Source organism: Syngnathus scovelli, chromosome 15 (assembly GCF_024217435.2).
Source record: "Syngnathus scovelli strain Florida chromosome 15, RoL_Ssco_1.2, whole genome shotgun sequence".
NCBI lineage: Eukaryota > Metazoa > Chordata > Actinopteri > Syngnathiformes > Syngnathidae > Syngnathus > Syngnathus scovelli.
The window spans coordinates 6,282,501-6,301,242 of record NC_090861.1 but is presented as its reverse complement, the minus strand read 5'-3'; the positions used below and the strand labels follow the sequence as shown (position 1 = coordinate 6,301,242).

The following is an 18,742-nucleotide window of genomic DNA, read 5'->3' as shown; positions in this document are numbered from 1 at the left end:
GTATGGTTTGGTTGAATTTTAGCATTTAAATTTATAGTGTCTAATTGTCTTTTGTTTTTAGAGTAAACCTCATCTGGAAGAGTGATAAACCTCTTGAAGCAAGCACACTGGACCTCTTATTTGGAAAACTGAGTGAGCTACTCTTTTTCCTTTTTTTCATTTCTTGTCAGTCTGAAATGTGCCCTCGCGCTTTACTGTATACTTTGTAAGATTTCTTGGGGAATTTAAAAAAAAATCTGCCCAAAATCACTGGAAATAACTCCTATTCAAAACAAAAACACCACAGCTTTTCAACCTACCTCTTTGTGGTGTGGAAGTTCCGCATTGGCATGTCGGCTGCTCGTTTGGAAGGAGGTCTCGTCTCTTTTTTTAATTTTTTATTTGAGCACCTTTGAGTAGTCAAGACCATTTATGTATAATTATCTTAAATTGATTTAAAGTACAATACTGGAATTCAGTCACTTTAGCTTTGGCTACGGACTTTTGCACATTTTATAGAGGTACCCCCCAGGGATCAATATTAGGGCCCTTACCAGTTATACAATAGATATTTTCCAGCTTCAAAATAGCTTGGGATCCTCCACAACAAATATGAGGTAATCTATTTGAGTAGTAGTGAATCATTGTATACTGTGTGAATTCCTCTTAGGCAGGACTCACTCGTGGTTTTGGGCATCAGGAGAAGGGCTTGCCTCATTTTCATAATCGCCGCCCACCCAATGGTGCCTTAAAAGCAAAATTCCCTTGTGACATCTCGTTTACTCTCAGTCTCGCTCTTGGTTTTCCTTCCTATTTTTACTTTTCACACTTTATTGTGCAACTTTATTGCGCAACTCTACAGTATGGGAAAAAAATCAATCAACCACGTGGACATGACCAAATAAATATAGTAATAAAATGTAAACGCATTTCAAGAATGGAATGTGTATGTAATGCTTTTTTTGGTCATCCTTTTTTTTTCTTCATTTTTTTACTTGTTTAATAGTATTTCCTTGTTTCCTATTTAATTAAATGAACGGACTCACACTTCCCCATGTTAGCTTTGTAGCCATAAATCCTAACAACACAAAATACAAATGATTATTTTTAATAAAATATCATTCGGCATTCATTAAGATGCAAAAAACGTACGCAATCGTGTTTTTGTCGCTAAAACTTGACCCAAAAAAAAAGTGTACAGGCTTTTTTGCCAGGGACAAGGAACAAGGAGCACAATGTTAACTGAATAACAAACGACAGCTGCACCAACTTTGGACAACAACACATTCAAGAATAACAAATGATCGCTTCACAAACTTTGCACAACAAAACATTCCTGACCTAACTTGTGCTGTTGGTGGGCTGTAAATGGCGCTCGTCTTGCCAAACTTCCTTTTATCGATTAAACGTTGAAGGTTAAATCACAACTTTAAAAGCCGCATACTATTTAATCATGTCCATCTATACAATTTTGATGGGTTATATGAGCTCAATTATATCACACTTGAAGTCTCATTGACAAGTAAGCAGTGCTGACAATCAAAATCCAGAGCCAGTACGGCAAAGTTTCCTTTACTAATCAAAAATCAGGATATACAAAAAGTGCAAGATGCAATAAAACACCAAAGAACAGCTGAGTAAATGAAGCAAAGAAAAGAAATGGAACAAATCTTTTTTGAAAAAGGTCACCTCCTGCCAGAACAAAGCAGGGGGACTTGTTTTGAAAGCTGGCTATTTGACGTCATCTCGGGCTTCGCTACGTCCCTTTAAAAGCTGCTCGGGCAGTGCAGGGAAGGCAGTCTAATTTTTGACCATCCTTTCAGACTCACACTGCTTTTGGACTGGGGAGAAAAATGTACGCCGCGGTTCTGCTGTTTGTCTTCATGTGCTGGACTGCAAGTGCCCACGCAGACCAGCATCACCCATGTCGTAAGAATTTCACTGCACATATTTCCATTTTGCATTGCGTGACATGTAAGTATTGTAACTGAAAAGGAAACAAATGTCTTTCAGGTTCACCCAATATGACAGGATTACTTTCCGTGGTGAGTGATACTCTTTTAATTCCAAGACAAAAATGTTTTGAAAGCACTAAATTGTGTTTTTTCTCTTAATGTGTGCTTCTGGATGAGACCAGATGGGAGCGATGGGTGAAGTGAGAGCAGTTGGAGTGTTCACATATGACTCGATGCATAAGAAACTCCGGTTCCAATCCAATTCAAGCCTTCCCATGAATGTAACCTTGGATCTGGATCTCTTGGTGTTTTTTGAGGAGGTAATGACTTTGTCTCCCCAGCCATTGCAATTTGTGTTCTTGAATTTGTCTCACTTGTATGTACCAGGGGATATTATACAAGATCGACAGCAAAAACCAGAGCTGCGAGAAGAAGTCACTGCAATCCAAAAAGCACCCTTTCGCTATTCCCAACGATGCAACTTACATTTCCACCATGACCTCGGGGAGCACCTTTATTGAAGGGGAAGGCCTGAAATTTCAAATATGGACAATACCAACACCGGGCTATAAAGGTAAGGACAACACAGAACTGTCACACAACATTAACTCATTGATTGCCATTAACAAGAATAGATGTCAAACATCACTTTCTACAAGTTAACTAACATTACTAATACACAAGCACAATTCTTATTTGTTTTAACCTGGATTGTTCAAAATGGCTTCAATACAGTTTCAATTCATGATAACTTTTTTTTTTTTAAGGCCAAAGCCTCATGTGTGCAACCATGGGGTGTTTACCTCTTAGTACAATCTACATGACGGACTCCTCCATGTTTATCTACAGGTATGGCTACATGTTTTGAAGCATATTTGGCTTCAATTTAATGTCTCCTCATTGTTCTTTTTTTTTTCTCAGCAACTTGAATGTTGAACTGGATATCAAGGACCCAGATCTTCTTGTGGTGCCTCCCTTTTGCCAAGGATTGCATGTGGAGGAGACACCAGAAGGCACAGTGTATGGTTTCTATGAAGAATTCCTTTAAATAGAGGAAATCATTGAAGAGAAGTGTGCCCCGTCAGATCCCTTCTCTTCCTCTCATGTGCGACCTTAATACTTTGCATGAAACTGCTATCTATGCATTACAAATGTTTTCCCTTGTAAAGGGAGAAATGACATATATCATATAATTAATAACTACTCATAATTAAGAACTACTTTCACATCAGTCTTGCTTACAAAACTCTTTAAAATTAATGGAACAACAAACACAAGTGGTTTCACTAGACTTAGCTTTTTTTTTTTTAGGGAGAATGCAATTAATTGCATTGATTGGATTGTTCAATATGCTGCTCTCTGTCTTCATTTAATAAAACATGAAAAAAAGTTTTGGGTAGTTTTTCCCTTTTCCTCCATCAATCCCTCGATTTATCTCGCTAGCTCTCGAAATATGTAAAATGTGTCTGTTCCCATTTTTATTTACAAGAACTCAACCAATATAAAATAAATATCAAGAAATTAATATATAAAATACACATAGATAAACATGTATTTTTTTTATCCAAAATAGTAATTCATTTTTATTTCTGTTATTTGTAATTAATCCATTCATATGAACAATACAGATATGCTTATACTTCATTGATTACATAAGCATACAATCATATCGCATATATACATTAATCAAATAAAGGAAACAGATGTATTGAAGTTATATAATCAAGTTATATCATCATTTTAAACAACTATATTCAAGCCATATAATTTTTTTAAACAAGTATACATTTTTGATATGTGGTTGAACAACTATTAAACAAAAAGTTTTATTAACCTCACGACTTAACATTTATTTTTTATTAACATATAATGGGGTGAAATTTGACTAATCTGATGTGAGGTTTATTTGTGTTAATGTTTGTCTTTAGAAGAAAATGATAATTAATTAGTAATGGTTGATGCAAGGTGGATGGCGATTGGGTTGCCCTCGCCTCCTATACAATAAAATGTTCCAACAGTAGCATATATGTAAAGAAATTGTTTTAGGTAATCAAAATGTTTGCTATCCATGTTTATCAATATGTATGTTTTTGTGTGAATATTACATTTGTGTTACTATTCGCTTTTGACCTGGTGTCATGCATAGCCTAGGTCTATTATTTGGTGTGTCTTGAACAGTTAACAACACGAAAACGAGAAGGAAAAAGCACCGTCACGACATATACTGCACTTGAATTTTTTAATTTAATCAAACCTCCAATTAAGTACACGTTATCTACGTTTTTACTTGAAGTTACAGTTCGTCTTTGTAGCACTGAGCGGGAGTCTTTGTGAGAGAGGCGCTCCACCTTCGACGTCCCGCCATGCATCTGTGTGCTAGCAGCAGTAGCATCGGCGTGCTAGGCTGGCTAGCTCACCGTAGCTCCGCACATTTGACCCTGCCGACGAAGACATCAAACCGCTGTGGATGGAAGATGGCGACACCTATCCTCCCTGGCGAATGGGTCAAAAATTGGGAGAAATCGGGAAAACACGATTTGTGAGTGGTCCGACTTCAACACAGTTTATAAAATAAGCCCGTACTGTAGACTAGATGTCGCTCTAACTATATAATTGTGTTGTTAGCTGCCTGAACAGTCGTTCAAGTGCAGCTAAATGCTAGTTAGCGTACAGTTTGCCAACCGCTATTAAATAAATTTTGCTTTTTGCAGACGTAAAATGAGCAGTGTAACGGGGCTATTCTTTGCCCATCCGATGGGGCTGATAATTAACATTGGTGGATTTTAGCTAAGAATACCTGAATGTTTGCCATTTCCTTAATAGCTTATGAAATTGTTAGCACGATGGCTAGTAAAGCTAGGCTAACTAGCATCCATGCAGCCCCATATTGCATTTTTTGTAATTTAGAATACAAATTGCAGGACTTTGAAGACATATCGTTGATGACAGTAGTTAGTTTAGTATTAGTACCAGCATATCAGTTTTAACATCGTTGTTTAAAATAATTTAGTCACCGTCTATAACCCGGTGGAGGGAACGACGGAGCTTGACACGATGCTAGCAAATTAGCAACAATGTGCTTTTGCTCGATGACGATTCCTTGTGACACGTTTAATTTCACATTAACATATTGAATCGAGTTAAATGCACGATAACTAATCGACGTAATGCAAACGTCGACGAGATAATCGAAAATATAGGTAATGCTTAACATCCTTAGGAGTACCTAGCATTTACCTACAGTAGCCTGTTGTACCTATTGGAATATATTCAACGCAAACATTCAAAATGTTGATAAACAATTGTTGAAGCAGCCTCTAATAAGGATGGTCAAAACCGCCCGTAAATGAGTTAGGTGCGCGTTAATTATGTTGCACATTTACTCAAATTATTTTGGACGGTGTGGGCCTCTTGAAAATAAAGGCCAGAAATTGCTAAAAAAAGAAAAAAATTGCGATTGCTAAAATGCTGTGATTTTAATGTCCTCCGCCTTGGTTTTGCTTCTACATGCTAACCACACGGTAGACAAAAATCAGACATTAAGCATTACACTTCAGTATAAATAATGCATCATGGTTACGTAGATCACCATACTATTTTTACACCTTGCGTAGTCACATCTACCATCAGCATGCTTGGCACCTTGTAAATTGATGAACATCAATTTACAGTAGTCTGTTAACAAGATTATCATTTGACATTCAACAAAATGTGACTGGTTAATTTTGTTTTTCCTCCCTAGTGTACAACTCTGCAAAGGACTAACAGAGAAAATAGATCATGGATGTCAGATAAAAGGTAACTTTTTTCTTCATCATCCCAAATCTTCATTTTCTAACCTTCTCTTGTGTGTTGAACCACTCAGATATCCAGTCGGCCTTATATGAGCTCTGCTGGCAAGTTGTACAGGGCAACCTCAAGTTGGACCTTGTCGCCAGCGTCCTTGGAGAGATGATGGTATTTTTTATTTTTTCCTAATCAACACGTCATTTCGATCACGGGTGTCATTTTCTCAGTTAATATTTAATTTTTTTTGTTTTGCTCGCAGGAACTCCGAGAAGACATGCCATCAATTTTAGCTGATGTCTTTAGTGTCCTCGGTACTGTTCGATTAATATTAATAATAAAGCAAGCATGACTTAAACACAGAATTGAGACGGTTATTAATTATATATTTGTTTCCCTCTCACAGATTTAGAGACTGTTGCACTGGAGGAAAAACACAAGCGTGACCATTACATCCAATTAGTCGGAGCATGTCTGGTGAGAGTTCTTTTTTTTCTTTGAGTGTGATAGAATATTGGTTTACATGATGATGCTAGAAATGAGCAGTGGTTTGATTTTTTTAAAAGGCAAAAAGTAATGAAGTAGGAACATAACAAACTGCCATTTTTCAGATTTTTCTCCCAGAGGCCATTTTGAAGGAGCGTCTGGATCCAGAAACCCTTGAATCTCTCGGACTTATCAAACAAGCCCATCAATTCAATCAGAAGATCGTGAAAATCAAGACCAAATTATTGTAAGTTGGGTGCACATATTTGAGGAATGTAGTAATTTTTTTTATTGAAACTGTACTTATTCGGCTTAATGTTTGCTGATTCTTCTTAGTTACAAGCAACAGAAGTTCAACTTGCTGAGGGAGGAAAATGAGGGCTATGCCAAACTAATCACAGAGCTTGGCCAAGACCTGTCCGGCAACATCACCAGTCACATTGTACTGGAAAGCATCAAGTCTCTCATAGGTACACATCACATTTTTCTTTTCCCCTTTATGCAGGAAGTTTGTTACAAGTTTGTTACATTTATGGCCCCCTCCCCTATTGCCAACAGGATGTTTCAATTTAGATCCTAACCGTGTTCTGGACATAATCCTGGAGGTGTATGAAAGTCGATCAGATCAAGATGAGTTCTTCTTGTCCCTCATCAAGTCCTACATGTGCGAGGCACTCACTCTCTGCCACATCCTTGGCTTTAAATTCAAATTTTATCAGGTAAAAAGCCACAAAGCACAATTAATTTTGTCATATTATTGATTTATTCTAACCTTTTTGTTTTCAGGAACCAAATGAGGAAACTCCCAAGTCATTATACCACATTGCTGCTGCCCTACTACATCATAACCTGATAGAATTGGAAGATCTCTATGTACATGTAAGGAAAGTCAACTTCAATAGTACAATTATTATGCTTTTTTTGTATTAAGCGAATTATATCAAACGTGAAATTCTGGACTATTGTAATCCATTTGATTTCAACATTCCTAAATTTATCACACATTAATATTCATAATAAGGAAGTTTTAGAACTCATTACTTAAAACTGATTGTAGACCTCTTGTCTTCCCTCTGTCATTCCAGCTTTTACCGCTAGATGCCGCCATTGTTGAGGAACACAAACTAGTTATTTCAGAGGCCAAACAGATTGCTCGCAAATTGGTTATGGTTGTGCTGCCTTCCGATAAAAGTGAAGACAAGGAAAAAGAGAAGGAAAAGGAGGACGAGAAGATTGAGCAGGTATTGCCTTTAAATTGTTGTTGGTTGTTTTTTTTTTCAGGGGCATTCAGCTATCTGTTGAGTACTTTGTATATTTGCCAGTCTGTGACATGTTTCAGTAAAGTAATAATAGGACAAACTCCTTGTGCACTCGTAGCCACCAGATAACCAGAAGCTCGGTCTGCTGGAAGCACTTCTCAGGATTGGGGACTGGCACCATGCACAGAGTATAATGGACCAGATGCCTTCCTTCTATGCTACTTCTCATAAGTTCATTGCACTAGCCCTCTGTCAGCTGTTACACCTCACAGTGGATCCTCTGTACCGAGGGTATGATTCCTCTCGCTCGTGTCAAGTTAACTTGATTTCTGGAAGAGATGGTAGTCAACGTGTGTGCATTTCCCCTGTTTTTCCCAGGGTTGGCCTCCCGAAAGGCGCGCGGGGATGTGTGATGAATCCACTAAAGAACAAGCGGGCCCCTAAGCCAGCTGAGAGTTTCGAGGACTTGCGCAGGGAAGCGTTCAGCATGCTCGGCTACCTAGGACCTCACCTCACGCATGACCCCATCCTCTTCGCCAAGATTGTGCGACTGGGCAAGGCATTCATGAAAGAGGTATGCCATTGCATCCGGACTTGCCTGTACATTACCTTGACAAAGGCACCCATTGCTTGTCCTTTGTTTTGCAGTACCAAAACAGCGAAGGCTCGGATGTTAAAGACAAAATGGTTTGTATGAAAATTTGCTTCTAATTGCTCTGTCATAGCAGAATGTGCTGAATGTTTCCGGCATTAATCATCTGCTCACTGTTTATTGGTCCCAGGAAACACTATTGAGTTGTTTCCTGAGCATTGCAGACCAGGTGCTCCTCCCTTCCCTCTCGCTGATGGAGTGTAATGCGTGCATGTCTGAGGAGCTCTGGGGTTTCTTTAAGCTCTTCCCCTACCATCACAGGTGAGTCAAGCGCACACATTTCACTTATTTTGTTATGCCGGGGAGTGAGGTGTCAGAACGCCTCTTGTGCAGTCTGACCAATTTCAGTTGAAGTGTTGATTGAAAATCCACTTCTTTTTTTTAATTTTTTTAATTTTTTTTTTTTTTTTTTTGCCAGGTACCGCCTGTATGGACAGTGGAAAAATGAAACGTATTCCAGCCACCCCCTGCTGGTCAAAGTTAAAGCTCATACTGTGGAAGGGGCTCGTTATATTATGAAGTAAGTCACTTTTTAATGGAGTATTAGTGAGTTTTCCTTTAGTGCGACTGTGCTGTCATTAATAGTGACGACGTCTTCTGGAATGTCCCCCCCCCCCCCTAGGCGCTTGACCAAAGAGAACGTGAAACAATCTGGAAGGCAGATTGGCAAACTAACCCACACCAACCCCACCATTGTTTTTGATTATGTAAGCGTCATTTATTATTATTATTTATTTTAATTTGCATTATTTACATTAAATTACTGCAAAGGCAGTCAGTTGCATTTGAGGCGGAAACGTATCATTTGAACTTGCAACTCTGACAGTAAGAAACTAAAATATGTTCTATAAAATTCTCAACAAATCAATTGATTTGCACTTCACTGGTATATGATGAGTAAAATGTGAATGATTAAAGTTGATAGTAGAGAAAATGTTTTTGTAGATCTGTATTTAATGGTTATTGATATCCATCTGGTGTTGTCCTGACGTTGGTTCTCTTATCAGATGCTGTCACAGATCCAGTGGTATGATAACCTCATTGTTCCAGTGGTGGATTCTTTGAAATACCTCACATCCCTCAACTACGATGTCTTGGCCTGTATCCTCCTACTCTTTTTCTCGTTGGCACTTTCTTTGTGGTGTAGATAGTAGCTTGTGCATATCTAGGTTATTCGCCTGTGTGTTTCTCTTAACCGCAAATGTTCAGATTGCATTGTGGAAGCTCTGGCCAATCCCGAGAAGGAGAAGATGAAGCATGACGACACCACAATCTCATCGTGGCTACAAAGTATGAGTCTTAAGATGACACGACCGCACTGTCCCTATATATCAATTAATTGGAGAGAAACTGTTTGGTGTTTGACTACCTAACACTCCTTTTCCATTTGTCAAAAAAGGCCTGGCAAGTCTGTGTGGAGCTGTGTTCAGGAAATATCCAATCGACTTGGCCGGCCTCCTTCAGTATGTCACCAATCAACTCAAAGCAGGAAAAAGGTCGGTTTTATGAAAGTCCATTGCTCCTTGCCTTAGTTTGCATTTATTTTTGTACTCTTCTGATATTGGTTTCTTTTTCCAGTTTTGACCTGTTGATCCTCAAGGAAGTGGTGCAGAAAATGGCCGGCATCGAGGTTACGGATGAAATGACATCAGAGCAGCTCGAAGCAATGACAGGAGGGGAACAACTCAAAGCTGAGGTTAGTGACTAATTTACGTTTGTCAGCTTCGTGTCTGGCGTTGCCAGTATTTGTCGTAATGGTTGTGATAACCTCCCGCATTGTGCCCGCAGGGTGGCTACTTTGGTCAGATTAGAAACACGAAGAAGTCATCGCAACGTCTTAAGGATGCTCTGCTTGATCATGAACTGGCCCTGCCGCTTTGTGTACTCATGGTCCAGCAAAGAAATGGTGTGGTTTTCCTAGAAAGTGGAGATAAAGATCTCAAACTAGTCGGCCACCTGTATGACCAGGTATGTGCGCTTGCTTACTGCTTGTCACTGAGACTGAATTTATGCTTGCACGTGCACGAAATGACCTTTTATTTTCAACCGTCATATGTTTTCCTGCAGTGTCATGACACACTGGTGCAGTTTGGTGGCTTTTTAGCCTCCAACCTCAGCACAGAGGACTACATCAAGCGCGTTCCCCCCATTGACGTCCTTTGTAACCAGTTCCATACTCCACACGACGCTGCCTTCTTTCTTTCTCGCCCAATGTACGCCCATCAAATATTGGTGAGTGGACATGCTTGCCGTGAGAGGGATTTTTTTTTTTTTTTTTAATCCATTTGACTCAAGACAGTACGAGATGATCTGCTCCCCTCTCTTCCCTCCTCTCAGTCCAAGTACGATGAGCTGAAGAAGACGGAGAAAGGTAACAGGCAGCAGCAGAAGGTGCAGAAGTACGTGGCGGCGTGCGAGCAAGTCATGGCGCCGGTGCACGAGGCTGTGATGTCCCTCCATCCAGCCCGGGTTTGGGAAGACCTCCGCCCCCAGTTCTACGCCACCTTTTGGTCGCTCACCATGTACGACCTCGCCGTGCCCCACGCCGCCTACGAGCGTGAGATCAACAAGCTCAAGGCCCAGATCAAGGCCATTGATGAGAATCCAGAAACGGTGAGTCGTTGGCTCGCCACATCAAACTATTGTATTGGCAGTTTACATTTCTTTATGCAGTCATGAATGTATAAATTCTAGAACGTAAAGCATTTGTTTTAATTGTTGCAATATTGGACTCTTTCCACCACAGCCTATGAATAAGAAAAAGAAAGAGAAGGAACGCTGCACTGCACTGCAGGAAAAGCTGCAGGAGGAGGAGAAAAAGCAACTCGAGCACGTCCAGAGGGTGCTCCACCGCCTCAAACTGGAGAAAGACAAGTGGCTGATGACCAGTGAGTGTTCTGGATTGCAGCCTCTGTTGTGTGTCTGTATTGCCCCGTTGCCTGTCTTTAAGAATACAACCTCCACATATTTTTCATCAGAATCTACCAAGAATGAGACCATCACCAAGTTCCTGCAGCTCTGTCTGTTCCCCCGCTGCATCTTCTCCTCCATCGACGCCGTTTACTGCGCCCGCTTTGTCGAGCTGGTTCACCAGCAGATGACGCCCAACTTCTGCACTCTTCTGTGCTACGACAGGGTAAGTCAGTCCTTTGGACATGCAACTGTACCTACTAAACCTGTAGTTTACAAAATCCCATTAATTTCAAAACATGCACATATACTAATAATTCTATCTTGTAATTTACTGGTGCGCTTGGCTGCGTTTTATTTGTCCAAGCATCTACAATGTGCCGATTTGCCCCGCAGGTTTTCTCAGCCATCATTTACACTGTGGCCAGTTGTACAGAGAACGAGTCGCACCGATATGGCCGCTTCCTCTGCTGCATGCTCGAGACGGTGACTCGCTGGCATAGCGATCGCGCTGTCTATGAGAAGGTAGAAAATGGTTCCCCTCATACGTGTGTATAAATACAGTGAGCTGAACATGACGTCAATCTCTGTCAACTCTCGTCATGTGGTCCAGGAATGTGGCAATTACCCCGGTTTCCTGACTATTTTGCGAGCGTCGGGATTTGACGGAGGCCAACAAGCCAATCCGCTGGATTATGAGAACTTCAGGCATGTGGTGCACAAATGGCATTACATGCTGACAAAGGTAAGCCACCTTAGATTAGGCTATTCGACTCTTGCCATGATCACTAGCAGAACAGTGTCTTCCCGTTTCTCATTTCTCCTCTAGGCTTCAGTTCACTGCCTGGAGACGGGAGATTACACTCACATCCGAAACATCCTAATCGTTCTCATCAAAATCCTGCCATGTTATCCCAAGGTTTTGAATCTGGGCCAAGCGCTGGAGTACCGTGTCCACAAGATCTGCGTTAAGGAGAAGGAGAAGAGGCCAGATCTCTATGCCTTAGCCATGGGGTAACATAGCATTGTGTGCAGTTGAGCGCTCTGTGGAGCTTGAAAGTTCACTACCATGAGGTTACTTGGAGGGGGTGACGTGGACCTTTAATTTGGCTTGAAGAAACACAAATCTCATGGATGTTGCACCATAACCGCTATTGAAATTACTAAAGTCGTTTTTTTCCCCACACCAGTCGGTTCAAATATTTGGATTCAACAACGGTTAAAAAAAAAAAAAAAAAAAAGTTCCGGGGACACAAATGCTCTGGAAGCAAGATAGACACATTTTGAGAGTGTAATTTATAAAGTGTACTATTTGATGTTTCGTATTGGACCACCACTCTAATGAAACCGGGATCACTTTGTCTTTTCTTAATGCGGGGCAGCCTAAAGGGTCTGTGTCTTCCATCTCTTCCATGTGAAACCTTTTATTAACCTTTCACATCTTGCAGTTATTCAGGTCGGTTGAAAAGCCAGAAGGTGCGCATGGTCCCTGAGAATGAGTTTCACCACAAAGAGCCACCAGCGCGCAATGCGACTCCTGCCGGTCAGCAGAATGGACCAGGCAGCACAGGCAAGCCTGCCACAGCCATGATGAAGGGAGACGACGGGTTGTCAGATGATGCTGGTGAGTGACTGCAAAATTGGCTTGACTCTGATGAGAGCAGGGCTCGGATAGCCCGCTCAGGAACAAGGTGGTCAAAACACTCTGGCTTGTTTATCTACAGATCGGGGAAAGGATAAAAGTCAGACCAGCAAGCCAGTAAACAAAGCCAACAGTGCAGCAGCTAAAGTAACCACCAGCAACGGAAATGGTGCTCTTAACAGGTGAGTGCCCCCACACCTCATCCGCGTTGACTGCGGTGTCAAATCCAAAGCTATCAAATAATAATCCAAATGTCTTCTCTCCTCCTTGGCAGCAAAACCATAAAAGAGCGAGACGATAAGGAGAAGAGTGGCAAGGAGAAAAAAGAGAAAAGGGAAAAGACGCCCGCCAGCACTCCTGAAACAAAGGCGGAGGCTCGCAGAGAAAAGCTGAGAGAAGAGAGAGCAGGCAAGGATGAGCGGGCGCTTCGCGAGGGTAAGGAGAAGACACCCAAGGCAGACCGAGACAAAGTCAAGGCTGAGGAGAAGATGAAAGATGACAAGGCCAAAGCCGGCAACGGGGAGTCCGTGGAGCCTTCCAGGGAGCGCGATGCCATCAAGGAGTCCAAGAGCAAGGAGAAAGGAGACAGGGGCGCTATGGCCGGCTCGCGCAAGTCACCAGTTCCCAGATCGGAGTCAGCCGATACTGAGAGGGGTAAGGGGTCTGTCCGCTGAGCTCTGCCGCATTCCATGAATGAATCCTTCAAGCTGTAACAAATCGACTTTTCGTTTCAGATCACAAAAGACGAAAGCTCGACAGTCACTCTTCTCCATCCCACTCGTCGTCTGTTAAGGTTAGTATGGCTTGAGGAAGGCTGTGCCCATTCCTTCTCTATCTGCCGGAGCGTTCCCCGCCGTTGCGCATTGCAGCACCCCTGAAGATCACCAAGGAGAGTTTCCCCAAACGCAGCCTGCATGCCATCTGGAAAGCCCCACTCAATCCAGGAGGGCTGGAAAGCTTTCTGTGGACACTGGCAGAATATTTTTTCCCCCAAGATTTGGGAGAAGGACTTAGCAAAGAAAAATTGTAAATATTAAGTATTTTCATAGTGAAATATGTGTCTATTTTCCTATTGATGGAAGTGATCAGCGTGCCTTGGAAAGAAAACGCCTTTTTGTACGCATTTATATTATGCTGTTGGAATTTTTTCAAAGAGTTTTTTTTTTTTTTTTTTTTTACTTTGGAGGAAATGGCTTGGCAATTTATTTTTCCCCCCTCACCAACCTGAGAGTTTGCAACGTTTCTCCTTTTTTTGGGCAAGCCGAGAAGATTTCAACTACAATGAAAGCACGTCGCTTCCTGCCCCGCCCCCTTCGTCATTGCCAAATCCAGCAGAGAGCGGGATGTTGTTCTGCTGACAGAGTGCCTCTTCGCTGGGGCTGATTCATCAGCCCCCCCTGCCCCCTCTGATCACTGTATGATCAAACCCCCCCCCCTCCATTTGCGAGCTGCAAGTCATTTGGTCCCGACGGCCTCTGCGGCGCTGCCTCGATGACGACCGCCGCCGACATCTGCTACCTCCCGGCAAGCGTTCCACGGAGCCACCGGCAGCTGAGCTCAACAGAGATGATGAATGTCACGGTGTTGAATCAGCCCAAAAATGCTGCGGGAAGTAAGCCTGCCTCGACAACAAAGACAGGCTGCAGCCGTGAGGGAACATCTGGAGCTTTGCCCAATCTGCGGGGAGCTTGCGATAGGTCTATATTTAACCCTGCGCCCGAGAAATAGGCTCCCTGTGTCATATCCTGAACTGTAAGTGACAGCTACAGTTATCTCTGTAGGGACGTAGTCTCACACACAGACACACACACGTAGACTGATTTTTCTTGCACTCACACACACAGATGCGGAGGAAATTACCTTATGCACACGCCCGTTATCACCGCTAGCACTTTTGATGTACAGTTTTCTTATATATAATATTTATGATCTGACTTCCATCGTATGCTACCTCAGATGCCAGGCATGTCTGCATTACTGACACTAGCTGTTAGTGAATACATGCTCAGGGTTTTCTATCAAGTCTTTACATTCCACATGCTGAGCCAATGATCTCTCCTCTATGTGCTAACCATGTGAAAGCCTAAGTCCCCCCCCCCCGAAGGTCAGAGGTCAAGGGAGCAGATCGTCGTTGGTCCTGCCGGCCAGGCCCCCACCTCCCTCCCTCACACTCCCCCCTCCCCCGCCCCGACACCTTCCAAATCCAATCTTCCGACTCTCTACTGCTGTCTGAAAAGCTCCTCCCGAACCTCCCACCCTCCCTCAGCTCATCTGTCATCTCCATTCATCCCTACAGGACAATAGCAACGAGCCCAAGGAGTCCACGTCCAAGGTTTGCATCTCATCTGCTACTTCCGTTGCGCTCAGTTCACCATGATTAGTGTCGAGTGCGCTGCGGTTTGTTCGTGACATTACAGCAATACTGCGAGACGATAGACAAAATGAAATATTGAACACTGAAAACATTCAGCTTTGATAAAATGAGGAAAAGTAAAGCACCAATAATTTTTCAAACCGAATCGAAAATGAAAGTCTTATTGCGCTGAGACTTACATGTCCGTCTTAACTTTTCCATGATAGAATTCCAAACTACGGCCAATGGGCAGCTTTAACGCCTCCCGTTGTGCTTCGGCCCTCTCTTGTTGCTAAGTAACCAAGTGACTCGCCTCTCACCACTACAGCTACCTCACTCAGAAGAGCACATACCGTATTGCTCCTGTTACCATGACGCCCGGGCGTAGTGGTAGGGAGTTGTGACAAAGCGAGGGTCACTCTTGTCTTGCCATCTCTTTGGACACGATTCACAAAACTCTGCTCTTTGTTTTCCTTTGTCTGGGTCTAATTGTCATTGCAGCACCACCTCACCTACAATTCACTAGCGCGGTCCAAAAGCAGAGAGAGGGAGCTGGACAAGATCGATTCCGAGAACGCACTTCTCCGATGCAAAGAGAAGAAAGAAGAAAAGGAGCGCAAAGAGAGGAAGAGAGTGAGTATCCTCAATTGACAAGAAAGTTTGACCCATGTATGCCGACCGACTTTTTTTTTTTTTTTGTCTTCCAGGACCTCGGCTTAGGTGAACGCGAGGTCAGCCTCGAACCCAAACGCAGAAAGGACGAGAACGGAACCAGTAAGTTGTGGCAATGCTCTTCAAAGTCAAAGGAGAAACCCGCCCGCTAAACTTTGCAGAAGTGACACTGAAAAGTTCTCTCCTCAGACGCCTCGAAAAACAGCCAGTGCGAGAGCCCTTGCGACTCGCCGCTCTCGGCGGAGCGAGAGAAGAGCAAACGGTCCAAATCCTCCAGCAAAGAGAAGGGCGACTCCGTCAAGCCCGAACGAACCTCCGCCGGAGGAAAAAAGGTTACTTGTGCCTCCTTTTATTTCCCTCAAGCGATTCAAACGATTTCAATTGATTTGAAACGGGTTGTTTTTGCAGGAATCCCGACGCGATAAGGAGAGGTCTGAAAAGAAAGAGAAGAGGGACAGCAGCGGAGGAAAGGAAGACAAAAAACAATATCCTTAGCGCCTTGCGTTAAATGCCTCGGCGTGCGTCTGCGCTTACTCGCAAGACCGTTTCCGACTTTTTCTTGCTTGTGTTCCCCGATCTTGTCAAGTCACATCTGGAATCTCCATCTTTTGTTTGGTACATTTCTCTGCTTGCGTTTTTTTTTTTTTTTTTTTTTTTTTTTTGGCCTTAACGTTCACCACCCATAAGTCCTCCGACAAGCACAGATAATGTGCGCTGATCAGGCAAGGTAGGAAGCGTTCTTTAGAACGACAACAAACTACATGGTCGACACTTGCTGACGTCCTCTGTCTTCCCTCTGTCCACGTTTCAGACCTGGAAAAGTCTGGCTTTTTATCCACAAGAATTCAACGCCTCCATTTGTGCTTTGCTGACTTTATGGCCAACCTCCATTCCGACCTGTTTTTTTTTTTTTTTTTTTTTTTTTTTATTAAATGCCCTCCCCCACGCTGTTCGCTGGATTCGTAACTTTTTGTAACCTGCAGAAAACAAGTTGGAATATGTTTTTCCATATATTTTCAATGTGAGCAAACTCTTTTGCCCTGTTGACAATGTTGATATTTTGTGACGTCGACGTAGGAAATGACTTTTGTAGCATTTGAATTTGGATTGAGTGGTCTCATGAAAATGTCTTTATTTTTTGTTTGGTTGTTTAAACATCTTCAACCCTTGCTTTCATCCATTTTATTGATGTTAATACGCTTACCATAACCTCATATCCCGCTGAGAATTTTATTTATTTAGCTCAACCTTTTAATCTCTGTTAGACAATAGAATATGTGATTTAAAAAAAAAAAAAAAAAAGGACCATTTTGTATATTGTGTATTATAATAAAGGAGATAACATAAAATTCACGTTTTTTTTCCTCCATATTTTGTATCACACAGTGTTCCTTTTGTGGATGCATTAATCAGGTTTTACATAATTTATTTGGGAAAAATAAAGAGTTGATTTTTAAATACAGTTGTACATCATAAATGCAGGAAAGTTTGTTCTCCAAAATGGAAGCTGCGTTGGAGATTTTATCTGCTGTACTCATTTGTTTTTCTTGGTTGTTTTTCTTTTGTATTTTTAAAACAGAAAAAATAAATAGTTTTCTTATAGTGTGTCACTTGTATGGTCTCTTCATTTGCTATTCTATTGTTAATCTTGTTGGTTATTTCATGTTGATTTTTGTTCGTAGAATAACAGTTTAATCATACAATTCTAGTCACTACAAATGCTCTTGCTAGCAATATTTCCAAATGTGATTAACAACAAAACAGAAGGTGAATACAAACTGTTTTTTATTAATGAAACGTAGTAAAATGCCTTATGACTTTTTCTCAGATGTCCATTGCGTCCATGCATGCAGCTTTCACGTTTGCGGTACAAATGATTAAAAAAAAAAAAAAAAACTCAGTCAAAAACTACTGGCCATTTGCTTAGCTTCCATGTATAGTAGGGATGGTCAAATAGACTAAACAAAAATGAGTGGCTTGCAACATCTTCCGAGTTGTTCATATTTCAAATAAATCAAAGCTCTGGCCACCCTCGGTGTCACCCCGCTGAAGATGGCCATGTTTACACATACGGCACTGCACTGCCGGAGCATTTCTGAAATTCAAATTTCCCAACGCACGCGAATGCATCCTCAGCACTTTGGCAGTTCATTGGATGGTTCCAAATCAGCGCGGGTGGTCAGAGACGCAAACAGCAGCATCAGCAAAGAGGAGCATTTTATGCTCTTAGTATGTATGTACGTCTTAAATTGTTAAATTAAAATTAACCAAAGGAATGTAACGTGTAAAAGACAGAAGGCGCTGGACTGCTTATCTTAGTTTTTATGTGCCGTCGTGTTCAGGTGACTGACTTCCGTTCATGGAGACGCTGAAGTGCAACAATCGTGAAAGTCCTTGTTTAAAGCACCAGAATTAGATGCAGTTGAGTTACCGCAAAATAAGTTCTGATAAGTCCGTTTAAAGTATCAACAGACATTTTAGCAGCAATTCACTTCACTATTAACAACGGAAGTAGTTTTAGTGTTTACACACTCATGGTAACTAACTAACTACAGTAATACGTCGTTTATCGCGGATAATTGGTTCCAAAAACCACCCGCGATAAGTGAAATCCGCGAAGTACGGTCACCAATAAGAAGTACTGGGCAGGCTAACGAGTTAGCGGAAAGATGCTAATTCGCGATCGTGCTAACACGCGAAAATGGACTTCTAAAGGAATGTAAACGAACATTTGGAGCAATACTACATTGTCCTAAAGGTTAGACATATGTTTCCTCAATTTAGAAGTTTTATTTGGACTTTTAAATGTTTTTTTAATTTGGAAAAAAATTCCGCGATGTAGAGAAGCTGCAATAACGGAAACGCGAAGTAGCGAGGGGTCACTGTATATCCAACATAAATGAAGTTCTATGACGTTTTGCTTAACATATGTGGTTTAACCAGACTTTTTGTGGTTAATAAATAGGGAAGAATGAGCCAGAAATGTGACGTCTCCCATTTTTTCTAAAGAAACAGGTGCAGAGCAGAAGCAGCTGTGATAGCATTCAA

The 18,742-nt window shown here is 41.8% G+C and overlaps 3 protein-coding genes and 1 long non-coding RNA gene across 8 annotated transcripts in view; 3 read left to right on the top strand and 1 right to left on the bottom strand.

The window, feature by feature from the left end:
• Positions 1-1,748: 1,748 nt before the first annotated feature.
• Positions 1,749-3,326, top strand: epd (ependymin). Its single transcript, XM_049741920.1, has 6 exons — positions 1,749-1,908; positions 1,993-2,024; positions 2,117-2,254; positions 2,322-2,508; positions 2,702-2,783; positions 2,856-3,326. Exons 1-6 carry the CDS (start codon positions 1,833-1,835, stop codon positions 2,980-2,982), a joined length of 642 nt encoding a protein of 213 aa, XP_049597877.1. The 5' UTR covers positions 1,749-1,832; the 3' UTR covers positions 2,983-3,326.
• Positions 3,327-4,305: 979 nt separating this feature from the next.
• thoc2 (THO complex 2) lies at positions 4,306-17,299 on the top strand. 4 transcript variants are annotated; one of them, XM_049742575.1, is made up of 39 exons: positions 4,306-4,473; positions 5,677-5,732; positions 5,800-5,891; positions 5,983-6,034; positions 6,127-6,197; positions 6,332-6,453; positions 6,543-6,676; positions 6,765-6,925; positions 6,993-7,085; positions 7,292-7,447; positions 7,584-7,756; positions 7,844-8,039; positions 8,114-8,152; positions 8,248-8,378; positions 8,536-8,637; positions 8,740-8,824; positions 9,125-9,218; positions 9,327-9,407; positions 9,517-9,613; positions 9,696-9,813; positions 9,906-10,085; positions 10,185-10,349; positions 10,455-10,730; positions 10,864-11,005; positions 11,096-11,253; positions 11,424-11,552; positions 11,641-11,772; positions 11,857-12,041; positions 12,476-12,651; positions 12,752-12,851; positions 12,944-13,323; positions 13,404-13,462; positions 14,966-15,001; positions 15,524-15,655; positions 15,730-15,796; positions 15,884-16,026; positions 16,103-16,179; positions 16,375-16,421; positions 16,506-17,299. In XM_049742575.1, exons 1-38 carry the CDS (start codon positions 4,409-4,411, stop codon positions 16,400-16,402), a joined length of 4,683 nt encoding a protein of 1,560 aa, XP_049598532.1. In that variant the 5' UTR covers positions 4,306-4,408; the 3' UTR covers positions 16,403-16,421; positions 16,506-17,299. The 4 variants fall into 4 exon arrangements, 3 of the variants coding, with proteins under 3 accessions (XP_049598532.1, XP_049598531.1, XP_049598530.1); XM_049742574.2 differs by having other exon boundaries at positions 15,872-16,026; positions 16,381-16,421; XM_049742573.2 differs by having other exon boundaries at positions 15,872-16,026.
• Positions 17,300-17,600: 301 nt separating this feature from the next.
• The window catches only part of LOC137840981 (uncharacterized), a 1,255-nt gene continuing 113 nt past the window's right edge, over positions 17,601-18,742 (top strand). Inside the window, exons 1-2 of the long non-coding RNA XR_011088246.1 lie at positions 17,601-17,927; positions 18,704-18,742. The exon at positions 18,704-18,742 is cut by the window's right edge and continues 113 nt beyond it. This is a non-coding gene — a long non-coding RNA (uncharacterized lncRNA). The remainder of the gene's footprint in view (positions 17,928-18,703) is intronic.
• Positions 18,531-18,742, bottom strand: part of gria3a (glutamate receptor, ionotropic, AMPA 3a) — a 27,625-nt gene continuing 27,413 nt past the window's right edge. For both annotated transcript variants that reach the window (XM_049742577.2, XM_049742576.2), the window contains exon 16: positions 18,531-18,742. This exon is cut by the window's right edge and continues 1,192 nt beyond it. The gene's annotated coding sequence lies outside the window, so the exon portion shown is untranslated.